The sequence below is a fragment of the Neoarius graeffei genome, chromosome 11 (assembly GCF_027579695.1).
Source record: "Neoarius graeffei isolate fNeoGra1 chromosome 11, fNeoGra1.pri, whole genome shotgun sequence".
Classification (NCBI taxonomy): Eukaryota; Metazoa; Chordata; class Actinopteri; order Siluriformes; family Ariidae; genus Neoarius; species Neoarius graeffei.
This window is the reverse complement of record NC_083579.1, coordinates 81694742-81712099: the sequence shown is the minus strand read 5'-3', so window position 1 is coordinate 81712099 and position 17358 is coordinate 81694742. Positions and strand designations below refer to the sequence as shown.

Genomic DNA, 17358 nt, shown 5'->3' with positions numbered 1-17358 from the left:
ACAAGTTTGAGGAGTCAGAGAATTTATACAGCTTTGAAATCTGCATCATCTGACCTTTCCTAACGAAGAATTTGAACAAGCCACAGCTCAATAAGCTAATTAAGGTCTGGAACCTTGGGAAAAGTTACCGGAGAACTCAAATGTATTGGGGTGCTCAAACTTTCGCATGGTGTTCCTTTTCTTTTTTCACTCTCCAATTGTACAAAACAAAAATAATACACAAATCTCACATAAAATGCTGAAAAGAAATGTGTCGTCTTTACCTTTATGCCTTTTGGTGATCAGTTCATCTTCTGCTCACTTAACTATTCACAGTAACGGACATTTTCAGTAAGGGTGCCCAAACTTTTGCATGCCACTGTGTGTACACACACACGTTTTTATTTATATATATATATATATATATATATATATATATATATATATATATATATATATATTTTAATTTAAGAAATACAAATGTTAGCGTTATTAAAAAAAAACTTGATATTAAGAGCAAAAATAACATTAAATCAGCTGCTTCCAGAAAGTTTAGAATTATTTTAAAAAATTAAATCACAGTATCCATGATGTTTAAGAAAAGCATGTTATGACATAATTTATTACAATATTGCTGTATCAGTTGCGCTTTATAACACATTTTTACTCACAGCTTTTAATAAAGTACATTTTAAAGAAGGGGCGGGTAACAAAAAAAAATCACAATTATTGAATTCATTTCTACGATATGCAATATGTATCACAAGGAAAAGGTTTGTGAATATTTCCTAGCAGTGTTGCATTTAAAAAAATCATTTTGATAACACTTCTTTTAGTTTATAGCAAAAAAATAAATAAAAAGAGAATACTTCTGGAAAAAAAGTTGAATATTCAACACTTGAAGGCGGGAATTCTGTGAAGAATTTATTTATTTATTTTTGTACGACTTTAAAGATCAAGTTTAACATTTTAACATCAGCTGTTTCCAGTTAGTGTGTAATTATATTTCAAAAATATATTTTTTAAAACTACATCTCATTATCTTTAAAAAAAAAAAGCTTATTGCATCATTTATCGTGCTTATTGACCATGATACCTTCATATCACCCAGCTCTACTGGGATCTTTTATAACGTTTTTACTCACAGCTTTCAATGAAGAATTTTTTTTAAATAAAATGTTTTTATTTAATAAAAAAAAAAAACACTGAAAAGAAGAAAAAAATTCTAAAAACATGCTTATGACATTTTACAAGTTAATTGATTAAGGACGCAATTGTATCACATCAGCTGCTTCCAGTCAGTTTGTTTGTTTGTTTATTTATTTATTTTAATTAAAGTATATAAGAAAGAAAGCACAACTTTATTCATCACACACTTGTGAAATTTCCTCTCTGCATTTAACCCATCTGAAGCAGTGAAAACACACACACACACACACCCAGAGCAGTGGGCAGCCATGCTAACAGCGCCCGGGGAGCAGTTGGGAGTTAGATGCCGCACTCAAGGGCACCTCAGCCCAAGGCCGTCCCATGTTAACCTAACCGCATGTCTTTGGACTGTGGGGGAAACCGGAGCACCCGGAGGAAACCCACGCGGACACGGGGAGAACATGCAAACTCCACACAGAAAGGCCCTCGCCGGCCACGGGGCTCGAACCCAGGACCTTCTTGCTGTGAGGCGACAGCGCTAACCACTACACCACCGTGCCGCCCATCATGTATATCACAGTATCCATGATGTATGCTTCAGAAAAGGATACTCTAACATCATAATCACAATACAAGAGAATTCTCAGAAGCTGTGCATGTGCACCGACCCTGATTTTGAAATCATGTTCATGTCCTTTAGCCGTTGTGAGATTTTGTAATAAGGGTTTAACCAGAGCACAGCATCATGTCCAGCTTTTCAAGTGACACTTGCTCATTCCTGCCAGTGTGGGTTTTCCAATGTAGAAGTGGCAGGCGGAAGTGTGGAGAGGCTGAATCATTTCCCTAGACAGAGCTTTAAATTGGTTACACAGCATCTTGTGAAACAGTTTGACCAAAGAGTTTTAAATGATTATTTGATGGGGGGGAAAAAAGCTGAACAAATTTGAAAGCCTTGGGAACAAACACTTGTACAGTTCCACTGAAACACACAAAAAAGGATGAATTGTGTTTTGCCGTTATTTATTCTGCACACAAGTCCTTGTGTAACTCGGAAAAGACGGTATTTTGTTCAGATAAGATGTCGGGTGCAGGTTCAGACCCTGCTCAGGGTGTGCGCGTGCTGAATAGATTGAATAGAGAATATTCTTCATTAAGTCTCACCTTGGATGAGAAGTATTCCTCCTGAGGTCACCCTTAGGAAACGCAACTGTGTGGTGTGAGAAGTTGCTGTGTGGGTTGTGTTTCTACCTCCTGATCTTTTTATTCAGTATAGCGTGGCGTTTCATAAGCTGGATTTTGAGGCACATCTTGAGCGGAGGATTTTTCAATGGCTGGACTCTGACGTTTGGTTTTTGATTGGCAGGTGTTTGAAGGGACCTCGGGGATCGATGCCAAGAAGACCGCATGCGAGTTCACAGGCGACATCCTACGCACTCCTGTATCTGAGGATATGCTGGGTAAAAACACACACACACACACACACACACTAAAACCTATTTCTACTTAAAACCATATTTTGGTCCTTTTTTCCACTCTTTAACTTTTCTTGACTTAGTCATTCCCATTCAGTGGGTTCCGTCAACTTTAGTTAAAAAGATACCTGGGATTAATCCTGGATTTTTAAATGCTCTTTCATTCTCCCTGACTGATTCTGGTTATAGCTTTATTTACATAAAACTTTTGTTCAGCTTGCCTTAAAAGGAGCAAGTCAGAGCTTGAATTTTTTATTTTTTTTAAAATGTATAAATCTGTGCGTTCGAGCTACAAAATGGGGTGGGGGGGGCATGGACGTCTCGATGTTCATCTTTTGTTAGCAAAAATCTGGTAGCCAACTGTGATGAATGTATAGTTTCCTTCAAAACAGCAACTATAGTTAAGTTATTCCACGAAATTGAGTCGTACATGAGCTGATGGTGCTACGCGCCTTGTCACCTGAGTTGTCTATAATCCATGTACGATGAGATTGAGTGGAATAACTGTTTTATTCTATCCACATTCACTGGAGCATTTTTATATTTGCAAATTTGATAAATAAAAACTTTATACAAAACGGCCGACAGAATCATTTCCACTTAGGTGGACTTCTTAAAAACCTATCGATGGCAGCACGAATTGACTTTAGTGTTGTTTTTTTGTAGAAAGTGCCATCTTGCTGTCATGCCAAGGTATAGAATAGATGTAGGCATTTATTTAATTCTGTCTTGGACATTTCAATTCTGTAATTTTCAAACTTCTTTGAGCTTTTGAACCAATCTAAAAACATTCAACAAATTTTAATGCTTAAAGATGAAGAATATAAACAAACCGGTGAAATGACAGAAGCAGTTTGTGAAAAATGCTCTAATAATAATTCTTGAAAAATAACACTGATACGTTCTTACCATCAAATACTTTTATTCTATATTTTGCTGCTTGCATTTTTGGGGGGTTTTGTTTTCGAGTAGAGTTTTTATTTCGTCCTCAGTTGGTTCAGTAACACACTCTGCCATTTTGTTTTTCTCTACTCACGGTACATGAGCTGATATCCTAGTAGTGGAGTAGCCAATCAGAGCACGCAATTGCTCATATCCAGTGAATGTGGATAGAATACTCAGTGTTATGTTGCCAATTAAGTGAAAACGTGTGTGTGTGTGTGTGTGTGTGTGTAGTATAACTTGTTTAAGGTTATACAGCAGTTTGCTTCTTAGCAGCCATGTTGATCTGATGTCACTTGCTGAACATGGCAATCCCAAATTGCCAAGTAGGAATTCCGAGTTGAGGGGGTGTTTTCATTGTCCTATTCCTTGCCTGGGATTGGAAATTACACAGCAGCATTATTTCTAGCAAATTATGATGTGGGATCTGAACACTTAGCTGATGTTGGTAATGAAAAACATTTTAGTTTTATGGTAAAATAATTATGAACAGTCTGGCTGCTGTTAAGTAAATTGTTTAATGTGATGGTGCAAATCAACATGGAGATACGAGAGCTAGTTTAGCTTTTAAAGACAGCAGAAGGACATGACGTGCATGCTCATACATGTTCACATATCTTAGCATCAAAAATGTGAAGTTTATTCAGCTGCATAGATTATTTTAAAGGTTCAAACAAATGAGCAAAAAACAAATGAGCAAAAAAATGGTGTGTGTGTATTTGGGTTTTTTTTTTTTTCCGATCTTTTAGGACGTGTATTCAACGGCTCGGGGAAACCCATCGACCGCGGCCCAAGCGTTCTGGCTGAGGACTACCTGGACATCATGGGTACAACACATTTTCAGTTCCTTTGCATTGTCTGTCTCTCACCAAAGAAATAATAATGCTGTTATTTTTATATTAAATTAGTATTTGTGTGTAGGATAATGAACTTTGTACACACAGAAAGGAAACAGAGTGGCTCAGTCAAGCTATGGGGGAGGCGTATATTTATTTTACTGCTGTGGTTTAGAGCCACTTGTCTTCTTGGAAGGCAGCATTACTCAGGGATCCCAGACGTCCGCTATTTAGCGGAATTCCGCTATTTTTCTAGCCAAAGTGGTGGTGGTTTTTTGTTTTTTTAAATCTCTTGTATATCCGTTAAAAATATGTTTGTTTAAGTAAAATGACCAGCAGAATACGTTCTGATTTGGTTTGCTTGTTTAGTGATGTTTTTGTCAGCTTCGTTTGTTCTCATTGACATTCGGGAACACTCGGAAGTTAAATTGATGTAAATACCGCGAGACTGTACGCGATAGAACGAGAAAACAATATGGCTGCGCCCATTTGCTAGAAAATGTGTTTTAACTCCGTTCGTGCTTTTGTTTCTAATGCGTTGAACTTAATTCAATATGTCATGGAAAAAAGATATCGTCCATAAAAGAGATAGCGGAACAGTGTCCGGGTTAGAAGAAGTATATTCTTCAAAGCTACATTTTCATCTAATTTTTATAAATAACACATTTTTTTTGCCACTTATGTCATTGATTACAAAATATGGCATCAAATAGATACACATTTATTGTTAAATTCTGTTGCTTTTCTATGTTAAATCTATGTAAAAAATGTGTTCTATAGCATCTTTAAATGTTAAAATCTCAACAGCTTCAGGGGGCGTCGCCCCCTGTACCCCTGCTGATAGTTTCTTACATTCCTCTATTTTTTTCAATTACTGCTGGGATCCCTGATACAAAGTTCTTCTGACTGATCTCCTTTATCCAGTGATACATTTCTATTCTTGTGGGCGGAGTCTCTTCCAGAATGATCTACAGAAAGGTGGAAAACAGCTGTTGTGTACATGTTAGTGGTCTTGTTAGGGGCTTTTATTTATTTTTTTAAGGACTTGGTGTAAGACAGATGAATGTGAATCTGTCTAATTGCTTGTATGTCAAAACATCAAAAGCCGTTGATTTTTCCACCATGTACGATATTACGATATTCAAAATAAAATGTAATCTTGAGTAGAGGCGTGCATCATTTGTGAACGTGAGGTGATTGAGGAAGCTACTCAGCGTCATCCTTGTACCGAAAAACACTAATGTGAAGAATTTTCTATATTCATAGTTCTGTTCTGTCTGACCCTCCTGTAACCTCTGACCTTTGCAAGGCCAACCCATCAACCCTCAGTGCCGTATCTATCCGGAAGAGATGATCCAGACAGGCATCTCTGCCATCGATGGCATGAACAGCATCGCCAGAGGACAGAAGATCCCTATTTTTTCTGCTGCTGGTCTGCCACATAATGAGGTGTGTGTGCGCGTGCGTGCAAGATGCAGTGAACTACATTACATTACATTACAGGCATTTAGCAGACGCTCTTATCTACAGCGACGTACAGCACACTCAGAGCAGCCTGGGGAGCAGCTGGGGGTTCGGTGCCTTGTTGAAGGCCACTTCAGCCATTCCTGCTGGTCCAGGGAATCAAACCAGTGACCTTTTGGTCCCAAAGCTGCTTCTCTAACCTTTAGGCCATGGCTTACATGCATATAAAATGGGTATTTTCTTATAGCTGTATGTTTTGATTAAGCAAACAGTTTGAAGCCATTTTCCAGCTGACTAGACAAGGCTTTGTAGGTCATTTTTTTCAAGCCCATCACTGATGTTCATCTTCAGGCACTCTGTCAAACACTGATTGTAAAACCCCGAGTGTAGTGAACGAACCCGAAAATCCCAGGAGCAATAGTAAGAAGAATGTGAAAGTGTTTGTACAACGAGCTCTGCTTTTTATCCCAGTTTACAATATTAAAACAAATATGACTGTATACACACAGTAATCTCATAACAAAAAAGATTTCTTAGAGAGGTTTACATGCACTAAAAAGTAATCTGATAATGGAAAAGCTCCAGGTCTGAGTTAATAATCACATCTAGAGCTGCGATACTGATAGTTTGCTCTTTGATACAAAAACTTGATTAATGTAGTTTGCTAGATAAGCTGTATCAATGCTCAGGTTTCAAAACTGCTAGCTTTATTTGTGAGCAGAATCGGGACATCCATTTTGGATTTTCTTTTTCCATCACTGATAGTCGATTAAGGAATGTTGACTGTTAACTGATAAGAAAAACAAAATGTATGCCTGTTTAGAATGGATGAGTGACTGTGACACCAAAACAAAATGTTAGTGTTGTGCGCAGTCTGTCAGTTCTGATGGTTTCGTTTGGAAGAACTTGACCTTCTACAGAAGGCTCGGTCATTGTATTGTCAATTTTTGCTAACAAGTTAACTAGGGCGGCACGGTGGTGTAGTGGTTAGCGCTGTCGCCTCACAGCAAGAAGGTCCGGGTTCGAGCCCCGTGGCCGGCGAGGGTCTTTCTGTGCGGAGTTTGCATGTTCTCCCCGTGTCCGTGTGGGTTTCCTCCGGGTGCTCCGGTTTCCCCCACAGTCCAAAGACATGCAGGTTAGGTTAACTGGTGACTCTAAATTGAGCGTAGGTGTGAATGTGAGTGTGAATGGTTGTCTGTGTCTATGTGTCAGCCCTGTGATGACCTGGCGACTTGTCCAGGGTGAACCCCGCCTTTCGCCCGTAGTCAGCTGGGATAGGCTCCAGCCCGCCTGCGACCCTGTAGAAGGATAAAGCGGCTACAGATAATGAGATGAGAGATGAGATGAGTTAACTAGGTCACCTTAACAAGTTTTCAGACTTTCCACTAGAGTTGTATCTCCTCTCGCAGTTCTCACCCGATTTCAGTTCCGATCGATGTTTTGGGTCGATCTTCCCTCGGGGAACAACATTTAGTCCTTTTGTTGATGTTCCTGTTGTAAACAGTTTGTCGTGGAGGTTGGTCCTCTCTCACATTGTCACATTTCAGTTCTGTTTGATGTTTTGGTCGTCAGGGTTGTTTTGATGGCAGGCCAGACAAGATACAGTGGTGCTTGAAAGTTTGTGAACCCTTTAGAATTTTCTATATTTCTGCATAAATATGACCTTAGGCCACACCAATTCGATTAGTTGGTTCTCGGAATCGCCGCTTGAAGAAAATGCAAAATGAAAAAAAAAAAAATCGAACTCAAACTCCCACCAACAGAAAAACATCATGGCTGATGGTTCAAAATACTGAAGACTGCAGGTTGAGGTCACGTGACGTCGAAAACCAATCAAATCGCCCCTTTCACTTTCGATAAAGACTTGTGGAAGAAACATGGCTGTGGAGGGGAATCCTGCAAAGCCTGTGATTGTTAGGATATTCAGCGAACAGAAGCGTAGAATCTTTGACAGGTGTGTCGAAATTCAAAAGGGGGAAAACTTTGCACAGTTGTACTCAAGATGCCGTGAGCTTGTTACCCTGCGATGTGCCAACTTGGACAACGACTCTGTGGAGGTGGGTTTGATTTATATATTTCACTGATTGATGTGAGGGGCAAACAAAAAATCATTCGAAGTATTTAGCCATCAGAAGTAGCTACTCCTGGTCAAATCTTTTTTTCTGTGCATTGTAGATGTTCAATTGACTGTAATTCAATCGTTTATTTAGCCTCTCTGTTTACTGGTTTGCCTGATAAGACGTGCAGCCAGAGCTAGCCCTGCTGACAAGGACAATACATGAGACAAATTTACTGTAGGCCTACTGGGTTTATTCCCTTGTTCATTTTTTCTGGGTCGCATCCCTCTTGAGCAGGGCTGCCGACTGTTATGCAGTGAGCATGAGACACGCGTATGACTGCCCTCTCACGCCCTCACGCAACACACCTCCTGTTTCCCATGCAAAAAAATCTGCTCTTACTCTCGCCCGAGTCACCTAACTGCATGCTGATGAATATTCATCTCAGTTAAATTCATCGCGGAGTTTTAGTCACATAGGCTACTGTCCGCATATCTGGTGAAACAGCGCGATCTTGTCGTTCTAATGCTATTAGTCACCCGTTGCTGTGATAAACTGTTTTCATGACAGAAAAATGAGTTTGAATGTAGGCCTACAGTAGGCCTAGTCTGCATTATATTTCATGCATTTTGCAATTCTGCCTCAATTCCACAGCCAGTTTTCTTGAAAGAGCCATATGAAATGTGTAACAAGAATGTATTGTCCTTTGTTTTGTTTCTCTATTATGAAAGCCCTCTATTTCCACCGCTAATTTTACCATCAGAGCATTTTTTAAATTTTATTTTTATTTCGCTCGCTCGCTTCATATTTTTCCTGAAAAAATCCGAGAACCAACTAATTAAATTGGTGTGACCTAAAACACTGCCAGATTTTCACACAAGTCCTAAAAGTAGATAAAGAGAACCCAGTTAAACAAATGAGACAAAAAAATTATACTTGGTCATTTATTTATTGAGGAAAATGATCCAAAATTGCATATCTGTGAGTGGCAAAAGTATGTGAACCTTTGCTTTCAGTATCTGGTGTGACCCCCTTGTGCAGCAATAACTGCAACTAAACGTTTGCGGTAACTGTTGATCGGTCCTGCACACCGGCTTGGAGGAATTTTAGCCTGTTCCTCCGTACAGAACAGCTTCAACTCTGGGATGTTGGTGGGTTTCCTCACATGAACTGCTCGCTTCAGGTCCTTCCACAACATTTCCATTGGATTAAGGTCAGGACTTTGTAACTCCTTGCAACTCTGCCATGCACACCATTGTTGTTCAGTGTTCTCCTGATGGTGGACTCATGAACATTAACATTAGCCAATGTGAGAGAGGCCTTCAGTTGCTTAGAAGTTACCCTGGGGTCCTTTGTGACCTCGCCGACTATTACACGCCTTGCTCTTGGAGTGATCTTTGTTGGTCGACCACTCCTGGGGAGGGTAACAATGGTCTTGAATTTCCTCCATTTGTACACAATCTGTCTGACTGTGGATTGGTGGAGTCCAAACTCTTTAGAGATGGTTTTGTAACCTTTTCCAGCCTGATGAGCATCAGCAATGCTTTTTCTGAGGTCCTCAGAAATCTCCTTTGTTCGTGCCATGATACACTTCCACAAACATGTGTTGTGAAGATCAGACTTTGATAGATCCCTGTTCTTTAAATAAAACAGGGTGCCCACTCACACCTGATTGTCGTCCCATTGATTGAAAACACCTGACTCTAATTTCACCTTCAAATTAACTGCTAATCCTAGAGGTTCACATACTTTTGCCACTCACAGATATGTAATATTGGATCATTTTCCTCAATAAATAAATGACCAAGTATAATATTTTTGTCTCATTTGTTTAACTGGGTTCTCTTTATCTACTTTTAGAACTTGTGTGAAAATCTGATGATGTTTTAGGTCATATTTATGCAGAAATATAGAAAATTCTAAAGGGTTCACAAACTTTCAAGCACCACTGTATAACTGTCAATTTTCATGATTCTTTTTCAATCATTTTTTTTAAATGTTTGTTTATTTAGTTAGTTAGTTCATGGCTGCAGGGCGCAACTTTTCCTCACGAAGCATCATTCTCTCCCTTTCTTACCATTCCGGATCAATAGGGTACGGTGACCAGACGTCCCGGCTTATAACAGCTAGCACAAATTAGTCTCTATCTAGTGTGGTCGCCCCCCCCCCCCCCCCCCCCCCAAAAAAAAATTGTAAAGTGAAAAAGGTGCTATATAAGTTCAAAATTATTATTGTTTTATGTATTGTTGTCAGATTGAGTGTGAGGAGCTGTATGAAAAACCATAACCACTAAAACCACCAAGTCTCATCACTGTAGGTTAGCTCGTCTAAATTCTTCCAGCTGTGCTTTGAGTCTCAAGTCTAATGTCTGTAACCTGGCTTTTGTGAGCGGAATCTGGAACAGAAGGTGCAGTTTGATGAAATGTAGGTAGTTTGCAGATTCTCAACCAGATGATAAGATGATTTTTATAACTATATCTTGGAGTGAAATTGCCAAGCTCAACAAGGAAATGGGATTATGGTTGCAGGCTGTGCTGATTATTACATGAATAATAATGGTGCAGATACTGGGCCACAGGAAACGCGTCTACATGTGTGCAGCTCTAACCTGCTGCTCTGCGTTTCATCCCATTGCTGTGAAGAAGGGGTGTGTGTGTGTGTGTGTGTGTGTGTGTGTGTGTGTGTGTGTAAGACAGCACCCCGTGATTGCTGTTATTAAGCAGAGGAGCTTTAATTGTTTTCTCCCCATGGTGCTGCTGCTCTTCAGAGCCAAAGTGGGTCAGGGGTACAATTTCACAAACACACCATGACATTTTTGCGGCACGTCAGCAGGAGCTATGATGCTTTAGAGGGTACAAAGAAACCCACAGGTGTGATGTTGAAGAGAATGCAGACATACAAGGCTAATAAACAGAATAACATTTATTAACTAACACATTTGAAAGCAAGCTTTGCACAATCCTCTGTCAGTTCTCCACAGATTTCTGTTCTGATTTTGTTTGAAACTCTTCACTCCGCACAAAACTTGGTTGTTGTTTTGTCAATTGTTTTGGTAACAAGTTACTAACAGAATAACATTTATTAACTAACACATTTGAAAGCAAGCTTTGCACAATCGCAGGTTGGACATTAAGTATCCAGGAATTGGCTTTGATTGCTAGTATTGGTCACACTGGACCGTTTTTTACTTTGTACAAATTAGTTTGACAATTTAGTGAGACATTTTATTAATTCTTGTCATCTAAAGAAGCTACACAATGCAGTATCATGTTACTGCTACTTTATGAATATGAATCTATCTTGGTGTGTGTGTGCACGCGTACTAATGTATAAGATTTACCTTGTTCCATCATTGGTTTTAAAAAGGAAGCTCTGAGAAGAGGTTTTAGAAGCGGTAGACCATGAGGAACACACAGAATCTTGTATATTTATTATTAGCTCTTCTGTCCGTAAGGCCGATGAGTTGTTGCCATGGCGTGGCGTCTGTCATCCATGATTCAGTTAAATCATATCTCCTCTGTCAGTTCTCCACAGATTTCTGTTCTGATTTTGTTTGAAACTCTTCACTCCGCACAAAACTTGGTTGTTGTATTGTCAATTGTTTTGGTAACAAGTTACTAATTAGGCCAAATTAACACATTTTCCAGGCCTCTCACTAGAATTGTATCTCCTCTCTCATTTCTCATCCGATTCCAGTTCTGATCAATGTTTTTGGGTCGATCTTCCCTTGAGGAACAAAACTTGGTCGTTTGTTGATTTTCCTGTTGTAAACAATTTGCCAGCCCTGCGATGATCTGTCAACTTGGCCAGGGTGTACCCCGCCTTTCGCCCGTACTCAGCTGGGATAGGCTCTAGCTCGCCCACGACCCTGCACAGGATAAGCACTTACGGATAATGGATGGATGGATGCTCTGATTGAATTCAGAATTGAATGCTGAACAACATGCTTTTTACAGAATAAAAATTTTGTCCATTCTTGAGATATTACAAATCAAAGATAGAAAAAACGGCTTAATTTTTAGAAAACTGCTGTAATATTCTGTATGAGGGTCACGTGGTCCAAAATGGGCCTCATTAACCAGTGAGATCAAATGTTTTTTCTTCATAACTTCTCTATTTTTCAAGATATTTATGTGGAAATTGGCAGCACATAGATGGCTGTATACTGGATACAAAGTTTGCATTCTGTTCCATTTGCGTTCAGATTGCCGCTCAGATCTGTCGCCAGGCCGGTTTGGTGCAGAAGTCGAAGGATGTCATGGATTACAGCGCGGACAACTTTGCCATCGTGTTTGCTGCTATGGGAGTAAGTCTATATAGTTTTCCATATTTTGCTTTAAGACAAGATCTTTATTGATCCTGAAGGAAATTTTCTTTTTTTCCTATATCCTGATTAAGATAAGATTATTTTCCTCTACTTGATGGTTTGTGTGCAAATTAAGGTACGCAAGAAAATGATTGCTTCTTGATGCATACTAGACATGTATGTGTACATGGGGTGTTTTTTTTATTTATTTTTTTTTAATTCTGTTTGCCAACTTAATTTATTTTATGCAAGTATATTTTCAACCATGACTGCTCCTCAGGCAAATTTGGCACTGATGTGCCGCTTCTCTACCTGTTTTAGCACAAGTCTGAGGTCGAATCTTGTCTCCAGGAGAAAAACTGGAATGGTGTTTCTTCTTATTTCATATTTAAATAATATTAGCTGGCTTTTTTCATGGTATATCAGATATGTTTCATTTAGCTAGTATGATATAGAACGAGTTGAAGACAAATAGCTGAATAGAATATATCTGATAGACCATGAAAAAAGCCGTTGTTTATTATTATTATTATTATACATACGCATTCCTCTTGGGTGTTCAGTGCATCTTTCTCTTTCAAAATTCTCTCAATCTTCTGTATTTAATGGCACGAACCTGGCGGCCATGTTTGTTTACAAATTGTCACAGTCGCTTGCGCTCGTGGAAGTTTTATGTCTCTGATGTGTGACGTCATGTCTTGACGACCATGCAATATCGTAAACCATATTCACTGCTCATTCTCCATTCAGTAGAGTGACGTAATGCACGTAGGATAAGCGATATGATAATATTGCATGCTATCAAACTGAATGAATGAAACCCGCTAGAAGGGAATAGAACACGTTTTTATTCCATCGAAAAAGTGTCCCGTATGGATAATAATTATTCATATTCCCGTTTGTCCCCCCCCCACTAGCTGTACTATTTGTGAAAATTTTTAAAGTATACCATAAGCATATCCTTTTCCCACACATAATTCTATTTACCTCTATAACCTTTTTTTTTTTTCAAATTTTTTTGGCATTGATGCTCAGATTCTCTTCCAGTCTTTCATCCATAACAAGATGAAAGAAAACGCGGGGGGGGCTGTGTCCAGCCTTGTGACTTTAATCCTCCCATTAACCCTCCCTTAACCCCCCACCCCCCCGCTAAGCATGTGTTACTGTCGCCTCATTGGGCACAGTCTGTCCTCTCAGAGAGGCATTAGACGGGTCAGGTGTCCTGTTCACCTGCACATTGAGGTGTGAAGGGCTTCCATTAACCTGAGCAAGTAATGTCACTGACCTGGGCTTCTGCTGCTGGTTTGGGCGTTTTGTGCTTAATGCATTCTGCATTCAGCTTGTGTAACACTATACCCTGATTTCATGCTCAGGCTGGCTGAAGTGTTAAACCTGTTTCAGAAAGGTGCGTGTTTTCCTCTAGCAGGAAATTACCTTGTGTAGGGGCTTATTTGAATAGTGTGAGGGGTTTAGGGTATTAGTGTGCAGGAAAAGGGTGGAAATCCCAGCATTCTCAATGAGCAGGATATTAGAAATGTGTTAAATTTTATAAACATACTGTTTCCAAGTTGCATAATTGAACTGAAATCTCTTTCAGGTCAACATGGAGACCGCCCGTTTCTTCAAGTCAGATTTTGAGGAGAATGGATCCATGGACAACGTCTGCTTGTTCCTGAATCTGGCCAACGACCCTACGTGAGCCACTTCAGACTTTCATTTTAACTACAGATCAGTAACATGGAACTGTTTTTGGTTTGTTTGGTGAAATAAGAATGAAAAAGCTTACCTGTGTCATCTGCACATCCCATACAACTGGTTGAATTGTATTAAAGGCTTCCCTAAAAGAATTACAGAAAGCACTGCTGTTAGAAATCAGTTACTTCCTGTAGTGTCTCACACGCCTGCATTCCCACTCCAGGATTGAGCGCATCATCACCCCGCGACTGGCTCTGACCTCAGCCGAGTATCTGGCCTATCAGTGTGAGAAGCACGTGCTGGTCATCCTGACGGATATGAGCTCCTACGCAGAAGCTCTAAGAGAGGTGAGAGACAGGATCATTACTGACCTCACCAAATGAACAGATTTCAATTAAAAAATAAAAAAAAAAACTCAGATGAGGTATAAAGATAACACAGGGAGACTGTATGAGGGAATTGGAGCCTCTGTTGAAAGTGCACTTATTGCTCTCTGTCCATTCATTTAGATGGGTGCCTAATCTTGTTAGCCCAAAATAACCACCCGGCGGTGTTACCAAGATGGCTGCTGAATGGTGGCATGTGCTAGAAAGACTTTGCCAGAAATCCATTTTCTTTTGAATTTTTGTCAGCGACTTTATACGAGTTAATCCATGTGTTTATATAAAATTAATGTATTTATATTATTTTTGGGGTTTTGTTTTCGAGTAGTTTTTATTTCGTCCTTGGTTGGTTCAGCAACATGCTCTGCCATTTTGTTTTTCTCTACTCACAGTATATGAGCTGATATTCTAGTAGTAGAGTAGCCAATCAGAGCACGCAATTGCTCATATCAAGTGAATGTGGATAGAATAAATATATTATTTATTTCCCTCATCAGAAAATTCCTGTGCAGGGATTGGCTAAGGATGGCTTATGTGACATAAAATAGTTCCACCATTGATTAAGCAGTGTATCTCTTGATGTTTAAAAAAAAAAAAATGGGTATGGTGTGAATCAGTCTAGATTAGATTAAATTAGATTAGATTAGATTAGATTAGATTAGATTAGATTAGATTAGATTAGATTAGATTAGATAAGATAAAACTTTATTGATCCCTTTGGGAGGGTTCCCTCAGGGAAATTATGATTCCAGCAGCATCATTACAGATAAACAGAGAAAAGAAATAGAGAAAACTTCTAGATAAATTAAAATAAATTAAGTATTTACATATACAAATATAAAAGAATAAGATATGGGGAAGAGAGGAAGGGGGGAGGAGGGGAAAAAATAAAATAAAAGAGGGGGGGCGGCGGCAGGAGAGCTATATTGCACTTTATATTGCACATTATATTGCACATTGTCCGGTGTTGCTTTTTGTCAGGCTAGGCTACTGCTCCTTCCCGTCCTCTGTCCTCCTGTTCCCCCTCCTCCCCCCCAGAGAGGAGTTGTACAGTCTGATGGCGTGAGGGACAAAGGAGTTTTTGAGTCTGTTCGTCCTGCACTTGGGAAGGAGCATTCTGTCACTGAACAGGCTCCTCTGGTTGCTGATGACGGTGTGCAGAGGGTGACTGGCATCGTCCATGATGTTCAATAGTTTGTCCATAGACCTCCTCTCTGCCACCGTCACCAGAGAGTCCAGCTTCATGCCGACCACAGAGCCGGCCCGCCTGATCAGTTTGTCCAGCCTGGATGTGTCCTTCTTGGATGTGCTGCCCCCCCCCCCAGCACACCACGGTGTAAAACAGGACACTGGCGACCACAGACTGATAGAACATCCACAGGAGTTTCCTGCAGATGTTAAAGGACCGCAGCCTCCTCAGGAAGTATAGACTGCTCTGTCCCTTCCTGTATAAGTGATTGGTGTTGCAAGTCCAGTCCAGTTTGCTGTCCAGCCACAGCCCGAGGTACTTGTAGGAATCCACAGCCTCCACCTCGACTCCCTCGATCAGAACTGGTCGTGACCTTGGTCTGGACCTCCCAAAGTCAATGACCAGCTCCTTGGTCTTCAAGGTGTTGAGCTGCAGATGGTTCCTGTTGCACCACACAGCAAAGTCCCTCACCAGGTTCCTATACTCCTCCTCTCTGTCGTCACTGATACACCCCACGATGGCTGTGTCATCGGCAAACTTCTGAATGTGACACAGCTCCGAGTTGTAGCAGAAGTCCGCAGTGTACAGGGTGAAGAGAAGAGGGGCCCGCACCGTGCCCTGGGGTGCTCCGGTGCTGCTAACCACAGTGTCAGACGTGATGTCCTTCAGCCTGACGTACTACGGCCTGTCAGTGAGGTAGCTGGAGATCCAGGTGACCAGGCAGGGGTCCACTCGCATCCTGTTCAGTTTGTCCTGAAGCAAAAGAGGCTGGATGGTGTTGAAGGCACTCAAGAAGTCCAAGAAAAGGATCCTCACTGTGCCATTTCACTTATTCAGATGCGAGTGGGCTCAGTGCAGCAGGCAGAGGATGGCGTCTTCCACACCAACACCTACCCCGTACGCAAACTGCAGACAGTCCTGGGCATGTTGTACCTGGGTTTTTTTTCTATTCATGGAATATCCTGGATGTACCATGAACTGACATTATTTCAAGTTGTACGGCCGACTCGAGTCACAGCTGTGGCTCCGTGAGCATTTCTGTGTGTGTAGATAAACGTATCATGATCATACCTAGTGAGGCAGCGATAGCATGGTATGCTGCACCTGCTCAGGTTGAAGGTCACGTCGATATAAACAACAAACATGGCTGCCTCCAGTGAGTTTATACTGAGATTCAATCTTAACAGTTTTAGTTTTGAATTTTTTGATGAGGGATATAAATCCAATATACCGTGCATTGAGAGACTCTGGGAATTATGGGTTGTCTTTGGTGACTGGCGTAGTACTGCGCCCCTCACAAAATAGTCCTATACCAGTCACCTCAGAGAATCCATCATTTCAACCACAGCCGCTCAGTGCATGGCGCGCTATATATAAACTCGCGTTCTATATATCTTCCAGGTTACTTGTACAGGTAAGGAATTTAAAAAATAAAAAAATCAGCTATTCACCTTTAAATATCCCCCCCCCCCCTTCCCCCAAGCAATATATAGACACTGCCAAGTAATGATAAATCAGTGTGAGGAAGATAAAAGAGCATGATCTCTACAACTCCTCAAACTCATCTGGGATCTGTAAAAAGCTGCCGGTTGAATCAACTTTTAATTAAGGGTCACATTCTTGTTGAATTTGATTTGTTTATCTAGCACAACGTATTGACCAAGATCTTTTTTCTGTTTAGATGTAAATATGAATTCCAAACTGGCCACTGAAGAGAAATGAATGAAACGTACCATCAACTGCTTGCACTTTTATCAGGTCTTATGACCTTGCGACTGCTGTGACTAAATGCTTAAATTGTCTCCATAACTGGTTGATATAAATTAAAGCATGAATAGACTTGCGTACAGCCACTTTTGATGAATGTTTTTGCTCAAGGATCTTGC

The 17358-nt window shown here is 40.3% G+C and overlaps 1 protein-coding gene across 1 annotated transcript in view; it reads left to right on the top strand.

Moving 5' to 3' along the window:
* The window catches only part of atp6v1ba (ATPase, H+ transporting, lysosomal, V1 subunit B, member a), a 114305-nt gene that overhangs the window by 82022 nt on the left and 14925 nt on the right, over positions 1-17358 (top strand). The window contains exons 4-9 of the mRNA XM_060934801.1: positions 2492-2585; positions 4292-4369; positions 5688-5827; positions 12104-12205; positions 13803-13900; positions 14124-14247. Of these exons, the coding sequence (XP_060790784.1) occupies positions 2492-2585; positions 4292-4369; positions 5688-5827; positions 12104-12205; positions 13803-13900; positions 14124-14247 (636 nt within the window). The remainder of the gene's footprint in view (positions 1-2491; positions 2586-4291; positions 4370-5687; positions 5828-12103; positions 12206-13802; positions 13901-14123; positions 14248-17358) is intronic.